This window comes from Besnoitia besnoiti, chromosome VIII, assembly GCF_002563875.1.
Source record: "Besnoitia besnoiti strain Bb-Ger1 chromosome VIII, whole genome shotgun sequence".
Taxonomy (NCBI): domain Eukaryota; phylum Apicomplexa; class Conoidasida; order Eucoccidiorida; family Sarcocystidae; genus Besnoitia; species Besnoitia besnoiti.
In genome coordinates, this window is record NC_042363.1 from 2,980,420 (window position 1) to 2,989,328 (window position 8,909).

Genomic DNA, 8,909 nt, shown 5'->3' on the forward strand with positions numbered 1-8,909 from the left:
GTGCTCAACTAACGCCGGTTCAGGCGCTGTAGTCGCCCATCTGGGTACTTGGCTGCGTCGCGCCACGTCAGAGCGTCGAGACTTTAAGACATCGTGCTCACACACGTGTGCCCTTCGTGTCTGTTCGTCGCCGCTGCCGCCGGGCTACCACCTCTACCGGCAGCCAGCGACTCGAAGTGTTTAGGCGGCCAGCTGGCTTGTGCAGAAACGCCGGTTCGATGATTGTGCATCGGCGTTTTACGGTTTTGTTTACGGAGCTGCTGCTGGCAATAAGTTTTAGTTCTTGTTGCGACCTCAATTGGCCTTCATACTTAGTGCAGGAGGCGCGTGTTCTGTTTCCTCTGCGAGAGTCCTGAAAATGACGCGTGCGATAGAAGTCGAGATAGAGTCGCCCGACGGAACACAATGTGTGGACGCTGATGCGCTTGCGTTTGAGTGCTTCCGCGGGTGCGAGTCTCTCGTGACGGCGAATGGCGTTCACACGTCTGCTGACCCGCCCAATGGGCAGCCGTTGCCTGCAGGCCTCTGTGAGTGCACCCCGTCATCAGCCAAACCCCCATCCTTAGATCTGAAGTACAATGAAGGCACAACGCCAGAGCAAGCAGAAGGCGCCGAAGGGCGTGGTCCTTCAGTTTCCACTGCAGAATCTGAAGGCATCTGTCACCAGGAGATGACGAGCCACAAGCAGGCGATCGTGAGGGAGGGTACAACCCCGCGCCGTGGATCAGGTGTGTCTTCCGACGACGTACGACGCGTGTGGCAGCCGGAAAAGAACCTCTTCACCCCCAAGACAGGAGTAACTTGCGAGCGTGTGATTAACGTGCCTCGCTTAGCGATTGACGAGTGTGCAGACTCTGTTGGAGGGTCGCTAAGCAGACGGAGCAACATCCAAAGGGCTGCAGACGTTTCTCAGAGCATGGTGGCCCCCGCTGAATTATCGCCTCATGAGGTCATCTACCTGAAGCTGCTCTACTATTACAAGCGAAAGTCGCGGTCAGCAAGGGAAAATCTGTGGGGGCCGTCAGATTTATGCTGGCATTGTTGTCGCCGACCAAGCGTTACCGACACTATGACCAAGTCGCTCATCCAAGTCTTGAAAGGACGCGCTGATGCTCCGGCACAACATGCCGAGCGATCCTTTGAATCAGAGAAACCGCGCTGCTAGACAGCAGGCGCATCGGCATTCCAGTACCCTCGATGCAGCAGGCGCCTTAGTGGAACACAATTTTAGTCCCGTCCCGGCTAGGACGGTGTAGTACAGCGCGCAAGCTACTCATTGACGACAAGACGATTTGTGGGTATTGACGGGAAGACTGGAGATAGCGGACACATGTGTATCCCCAGTGCCATAGTTTTTTGACTCCACATCCGTGTGGTTTATTCTGAATGGAACGTGAAAGATCGAAATGGTAGATGATGGAGGCTCAATCTGATATGCCGGTTTGCGTGACCGTTCACGTGGAACGCGTAAAGAATACATATTGTATGCCGTCCTTTTCTCTTTGCTGAGAGGACGGCTTTAGGCATGTTAACGACATCAATGTTGGAAGCAGACGCTAGTGCTTGCCATGATCTTTTGAAGCATTTCTCTGTGTTTTCGACCTGGCATGGCGTAGAGAGGGGGCTTGGTGAGGACGCGTTTCGCTGTCCGGTGCAGCTGCGTGTTCTTCACGACATTATGTTACGCAGGAGTTTCCGTCGCGCCACACTTTGCGACCGGAGCCACCGCGTTTCCCAAGATAATCGCGAAATGTGAGTGGCGCCACTTCTGTAAATGTGCCGCGGCATCGGAAAGAGTCTCTGTATCAGCGGACAAGAGGTACAGAAGTGAATTCCACTGCTTTTCCTGTCGGCGTCGTGCCAAGCAGTTACATCATGTCGGCAAGTCTTCTGTGCAAAAGTGGAGTTGCTAAGGGAAACATGCATACGTGGAAAAGCAGTAGGTTGGTTCTGTCCTGGGCTCTTGCCCACGCCCATAGGACGCGGCAGTGTGGGCTATCATGCGCCGAACAACCCGGGTTCGTTTTCCGTGCGCCGGACGCGAAACTCGGCATGCTTTTAATAGCTGATAATGTGGAGAAAGAAACCGAAGGGGATCCCCGCCTACACCAAAAGGATACGATATTAGTTGGCCGCGCGCCGGAGCACGTTGAAACACTTTACCTGACAAGTTTCTCAGAACAGCGTAGTCATGGCGGGGCACCAGGGCGCACCACGCGCGAGAGCTTCTAAGCGGTGTGGCTTGCCACTGAAGCGACGGAGAGCCATGAGAATTCCTCATCTCGCGAAGTTCAAGCTGGGTGCATCAGTGATAGGCCGCTGCGGGTGTGAGGTTTTCAAGCGTACCGCTCCGTTCAGAAAACATGTCCATCTATTCCTTGGCGTGAAAAGAACGGCTGATACCAGAAAAAACACTCTTCAGCAAACTCAACCAGAGTCTGCTATGCGACTCCAACCTACAGGTACGAAGCACTCGCGGGGGATATACAAATGAGGATGTGTCCAGCAATTGACGTTGGCATTAACCTCGGTTCACTAAGCAGCTATACTCACACGCGCCGCGAAAATACGCATTTAAAATCCGGGCCGCGCACGTGGCTGCTTCCGCGGTTTAGAGAATATTGAAAAGAAAGGGGACTGGCGGCGGCCTTCCCGTGAGTGACTGAGACTTTGTCAGCTCGTACGTGCGGCAGCGCCTCAGAGCCCAGTGAGAGGCAACAGACTCGGGAACGAACAGAGGCCCTTACGCATTTTCCTGAATACTGACTTCTTCTGTTTCACACACAATCTCCTTCTCCGCCCTCTTCAACCTCCAGTCCTGTCAGCAGTTCACTTTCGTGCTCTGCACTTTCCCCAACGAACGTATATAGAACCCCGGCGCAGATATCCATTTCGCAAACAGCTGCCACAGCCGACTGAGACATGGTGACTTCCCGCTCCCAGTCCCCCGCGAGACTGGGTGTACGTACACATGACAGTCCACTGGCGAACACCTGAACACTTATGAAGGGGCTCTGCAGTGCCATTGTGAGACGTCCTCCCTTGCGGATGCTCTGCCGCTCCGTTCCACAGAAGGCGGATACGAGGTTTTCAGCACCCGATAGTTCCTCATTCTTCCTGGGTTTCCGCCCCGACGCGCTGAAATCGCCAGCCGGAGCCTGTCTCTCCAGCACTCTCGATGTGTCGCTCTGAGTACTTGTTCTCCCTCCTCGTGCTGGACCAAAAGTAGACAAAGCGAGACCGCCGACATCCCCCGCAGACAAAGAGGAATAAATGAAGCTTGCTGCGTCGTGTGGACGTCCACGATGGAACGCGGGCGCACAGACGCTCCCCGGAGGCTTGCTCTGCGGCCCGGTAGGCGGCGCGGTTTGCCGGTCGCGCAACGCCAGCAACACAGCCTGCGCCCCGCAGTGGATCTCACACCACTGGAATCCCCGCCGCAGAAAGCTAGCGACCGCGTCTTCTGTGGCCTGCTCCCGGAACGCCGGCGACGACGACGGATGAGCACAGCACACAACTCCTCCTGTCTCTCTCCCGCAGTGCGTGCCTGCACCCGTCGGCGGCGGAGCAAGTAACGCGACTCGTACACTTGGTAGATTCTGCGGCGCTTGGCCGAGTCGCTGACAGCCGGCGGAGCGGAGTCGCTCCCTCCGCACCCACAGACGCCCAGTTTCCGTCTGCAGGTGGCCGCGTCGGGGCAGCGTGCAGCTTCCTGCCACCGCAGCACGCTCGCATGCTTTGTCACAGACAACCTCATCACGTTCGGCCGGCCTGCGGCGTTTGAGCCCGACAGCAGTGTCTAGCCCGTCCGTCGCAAACGCCTTGTCCCAGCCTGCATGCGCCGAGTTCTCAGCCTCTTTCGCCCCTTCTGCGGCCTCGGTCCCGCGCGTGTGTTTCTCACGTCTGTGCTGGCCTGACGGCAGACACACAGCTGAATCCGCGTCAGCTCCTTCCTCCGCGCCGAGCGAGGCCTGGAGTGGAAAGAAGGCCTTCATCACGGAGTCGCGCGCCTGCTGAACGAGCGAAAGTGCACTGGAAGTCGATGGCGAAGACGAGGGGCCCGCGCCGCTGGCCGCTGAGCTCCCTGCCAAGCTAGAGACCGCGGCCGACGATTTCGGCTTTGCTTTTTGTGCCTCCTCAGCATCGTCGGTATTATCGCCACAGGACGAGTCGCTATCGTCTCCTGGAGCTGCCGGATCGCTGGCAGCAGAAGGCACCTGTGCGGGAAAAAACGAGTTGATAAAAGATATCAAGATGCATAGACGCGCAACAGTGCGAAAATGAGGCACCCAGCCAGGGCCGACGAGAGTGAAGACGCAAGGCGCGACGGAAGCGCTGGGAAAGACGAGAAACCACGAAAGAATCAAGACGAGTGCATCTTGCCGCGCAAGCGGCTCACTGGAGACACCACGCCCTATGAATAGCCCCGAGCTCCGTGCGTAGTGTCGCACCCAGACAAACGAACAGTTTGATCCCGAGACACACCGCAACTTTTCTCTGGGCCTGCCACTTGTACCGGCGATGGCAAATCGTGGTCAAGACGGAGCGTGGCACTGGAAGCCTTTTCCAATGCCACGCTCCCTCCTCCCTCCGTCTTGCCCGTTTACCCTCTCACCTCTTGGCGTCCTCTTTCGTCTGTATCGTTTAACATCTGCGGCGCTCCCACGCCTCGCTCCTCCTCTGGCCTGTTGCTCCACATCGACTCGCGTCTGCAGGCTCTCTCCTTCTGCCTGCTCGCTCGGACGCCTTGATGCCCGCCGCACGCCCCTCCCTGCCCCCCCTCCTCCTCTGCTGCCTCGAGTCTCCTCCCGTCGCCTGCCTCCGCTTTGCAAACTGGCTGCAGCTCGGACTGCGCCGAGCGCGAGGAAGGCGACACGCGGCGCGACGCGCACCTCGCGCGCCGCTCTGCCGAGCGCGGCTTTCTTGCGGTCGCCAGCGCGCCCGACGGCCAGCCCACGTCGTCGTCGGGCGCGCTGCCAAGCTCCGCGTCCGCATTCTGCCTCGAGACGCTCGGCTTCGCAGACTCGGCCAGCGACGCGCTCCGCGGCTCCTGTGCACGCATCAGGGCAAGCAGCTCCTCCACTTCGGCCTTCAAATCCGCGAGAAACTCTGGCGGCGGAAAGCGAAACTGTGAGGGCGCGCTCGTGGGCGCCACCGCCGACGCCGAGGCAGCTGTCGACGGAGCCGCAGACCCTGAGCCCGCGGTGGAGGAAGGCAACAGCGGAATCGAAACTGGCACGCTGCTGCTGCTCAGAGTCGCTCGATACTGGAGCGACTTCTCGCTTTGCTGCAGCACAAAGGTGCGCACCGAGAGGCAACGAAACAGACACAACAAAGCCGCGGTGCACGACGTGAAGGCCAACGAAGCTGTGGGAAGTGGACGAAACAAGGAGCCACGAAGGCGAAGAGAAAATCCGTGAAAATGATCATCGCGAAAGAGACGCAGAACTGAGGCCGCCCCTAACGGGAGCTTCTGAGTACAGTCACGCGCATCAAGCACTCTACGCACAACTTGTCCACCCGCGTGCCGACACGCCCACAGGAGCACAGCAGAAGGTGCCTACTCTAAACATGTGCATGCAGGCACCCGCGCATGCGCTCTTACCCATCCACCCATCTCTCCACGTTCCCACCCATCACTTCTCTCTCTGCGAGCCTTCCCCTCACAAACACACACACACGCAACTACAGCGGGTCCGCTGCGTGAACCGCCTTCTCGCACGGGAGTGCCTCCGCCGCAGCAGCGTTTCTGTTTAGGGAGAGACGCCTCACTCGCATCTGCGACTGCGCCTCCTCGCGCCTTCGCCGCTCGCGGTGGGCATCTCGCTGGGCGGCCTCGCGCCGCCGTCGCTCTCGCTCCAAGTCGACCAACGCCTTCTGCAGCTCCTCGCCTTGCTTCATGCAGAGAAAGTTTAGCGCGTCGAGCTGCCCCGCGACGCGCTCCAGCTGCCGCTCGCGCAGAGCCAAAATCGCAGTCGCGGACTCGGGGGAGAGCGCCGCACACGCCGCCAACGCGGAGCCCGCCGCTGCGGGGGCGGGCGGCGGCGAAGGCGGTGGAGAAGCGACAGACGGCGCCCGGCGCGCCCTAGCGAGCGGGGAAGACGGCTGAGAGACCTCGCGCACCGCCGTCGACGAGGCCCGCCGCAGAGGCGCTTCCGCCTCGCTGCCGGCGGACGCGGACGGCGCAGCAGACGAGGAGGCGGAGAGCGCTGCGCCCCTGGCGGCGCGAGGCGCGAGCGACGAAGGAGACGACGTGAGGCCAGGAATGAGGGAAAACGATGACGTACACGCAGACGTGGAGGAGGAGGCAGCTGCTTCTCCTCGCTCTCTATCGAGGTGCAGCCCTCCCTCGCTCCGGAGCGCCTCGTCTCGCGCGTTCCCCAGCGCCTCCGTCGACCGTCTCTTGTCTGCATCGCCACCGCTCTCCGCGTTCTCCGTTTCGCTTCGCGCGTACCTCCCTGATTGCTCTGCGGCGCCGCGCTGGCCGCCTTCCGCCACTTTCTCCTCTCCCTGGCGCCCTTCGCCCGGTGCTACGGCTACGGCTGCCGCGGCGGCTCTGTTCTCAGCTGCCGAAGCCGGGACCCGCCCCGGGGGAGGCCCGCCCTCCTGCGCGAGCGGATTAGTCTCTCGTGGCTGCGCGTCTGCCTCGCGCTCAGCTTGGCGCTCGCGGAGGAGCTTGATCTGCTGGCGCTGCTGCGCCTCGATCTTCTCGAGAGTCTCCAGGCGGCGGTCGCGGAGCGCCAGTTGCTCCTGGAAGTAGGCGAGGTTCAGCTCGAGGATGTGCACGAGTTCGTCGCGTCGCTCCACGTCTCCACGGAGCTTCTCAGTCACCCGCTGAAGCTGCTCTTCGATGAACAACGTGCGGTCGGAGGCGAACACGGCGCGCAGTTCCGAAGCCCGTCGGGCCTCCACTTCGGCCGCCAGCCGGTCCTCCAAGGCGTGCACACGAATGACGTAAAACTGAGACAAAAACCAGAGACACGGACGAGAAAACAAACAGGCAAACATATCTCCAAAATGCAAGAAAGGCTGCGCAGAGGCAGTGCAGCTTCACGTTGAAAATAACGACGACTTGAAGGCGCTCAGCGCGGCGAGCACGCATGCCTGGCAGACTGCAGCCCTGACCGCCACCACCGTCATCACCCCAGGGCAGGGCTGTGGTGCGAAACGTGAAAAAAACTTGGGGAGCTCGAACCGAGATCAGAGATACGGGAGAGGGACGGAAGCAGAACACACAGACAGGTGTGCGACAAACCGCGGACGGCCTATCCACCGCTCTGTCTTTCTGTTCGTCTCTCCTCGTAGGCCATGTGTGGACGCTGTCTGTCTGTCCAGATAAGGAAGTCTGAGGGCCCGAAAGCATGCCCAAATACATATTTATATGTCTACGTATATAATATGTATATAATATATATATTTATTTGTTGAGTTTGTTGAGGTTGGGTCGGGGCTCTGCATGCTGACAAAACGGACTCCGCTGCTCCCTGGCTTTCCGCGCGTTTTCTTGCTGGGTTTCACTGGCTGCCTCGGCGAGCGGCTGCGCGGCTCTCGATGCGCCTACCTGTCTCACGGACTCGAGCGTCTGTTGAATCCCGTAAAACTCCTCCATGAGCTGGAGCAGGCGGTAGCGGACGGCGGCGCCGTCGTACTGCTGCTGTGAAGAACTCCCGAGCGAGAGGGAGGACGCCGAGTGCGATACCCCCGAAAGCAGCGACGAGGCCGACAGCACCGGAGACGAAGACCCCGCCGCGGCGGCGCTCGAGTCCTGCAGCAGGCGCGGCTGCTGAGGATCTGCGGCGGCATGAAAAGGAGAGGAAGAAGCGGAGATGATCGAGACCGACGGCGAGGCGTCCGCCTCGGGCGCGGAGGCGGACAGCAGTGAAAACCGCTCCGCGCTGCTGTAGCTGCTCTTGCGACGCTGCGGAGAGAAGGCCGCCAGAGGCGAAGTCGGCGACGCCATGCCGTGAGGCGAGGAAGCTCGCGAGGACGGAGACGAGGCAGAGGACAGCGAAGACGCCGACGACGCACTCGAAGGCGAGCGAGAGGACGGAGAGGAGGCCGGTCCCTCGGGAAGGTTCTCAGCTGCTGGGGCCTCTGGCGGGGAGGCAGCTGGCCGCCTCGCGCGGCCTTCGAGGAGTGGCGAAGAAGCAGCTTCGAGTGCCTCCGCGCCCTCTCCACGACCCGAGGTGGGATCCTGGTTCACTCGCGCTTCCTCCATCGTCGACCGCCAGGCACCAGCGCCGCCGCAAAGATAGGCGGAGGATGGCGCCGGAGGAGCGCGCGCAGGGGCAACTCCAGTCGCCGCACAGCGAAACGACGGAAATAACAGAAACGACAGAAGAGAGTGGTCCGAACAGCAAGGCCAGAGACGTTGAGAAGCCAGAGTCTGGCTGACAGCAAGCCACATAGTACTGGTGCTTCACACACGGCTTCAGAGTCGTCCGCCTTGAGTGAGACAGGCACAGACCAGCCTGGGTAGCCTTGGCGAACGCCGCGTGTCGGGGTGTGTCTTTGTCGAAAGAGCCGTTTTTCAAATTGTCGTAACCATTCTATATGTATAACTCTACTGGAGGCGGAGAGAAGAACCGCGTGAAGAGCCGAGCGCCGAGCGTCGAGCCTCGAATGAGACTGCGAGCCCCAGAGTAACCGCCCAGGCGCTGCGGCGGCACCAACCCGGGACCCCAGTGGGCTGAGGCCACGATGGTTCCACGAAACGCAGGCGATTCGAGGCCCAAAGAGAAGCGAAAGCTCCCCGAGAAAGCTACGCGATGCTCCTGGGCTTGACTCGTGTTCCGGAGCGAAGAGCCCTGCACACGACAGTTCGCACGCGTGCGTCCGCGAACGGCGGCGAAGAGCCTCCGCTGGCCGCCTTCACAGAAATCCGTCTTTCACGAGGCAAGGCTGTGTAA

At 60.5% G+C, this 8,909-nt stretch overlaps 2 protein-coding genes across 2 annotated transcripts; one reads left to right on the plus strand and one right to left on the minus strand.

Annotated features, from left to right (window-relative positions):
* Positions 1-358: 358 nt before the first annotated feature.
* On the plus strand, positions 359-1,165 carry BESB_085340 (uncharacterized protein; the record flags this gene model as incomplete). The annotated part of the gene is made up of 1 exon (XM_029366884.1): positions 359-1,165. The coding sequence occupies one exon, from the start codon at positions 359-361 to the stop codon at positions 1,163-1,165; it is 807 nt and encodes a 268-aa protein (XP_029217344.1).
* Positions 1,166-2,777: 1,612 nt separating this feature from the next.
* On the minus strand, positions 2,778-8,218 carry BESB_085350 (uncharacterized protein; the record flags this gene model as incomplete). The annotated part of the gene is made up of 4 exons (XM_029366885.1): positions 2,778-4,217; positions 4,616-5,287; positions 5,773-6,960; positions 7,562-8,218. 4 exons carry the CDS (start codon positions 8,216-8,218, stop codon positions 2,778-2,780), a joined length of 3,957 nt encoding a protein of 1,318 aa, XP_029217345.1.
* Positions 8,219-8,909: the final 691 nt, after the last annotated feature.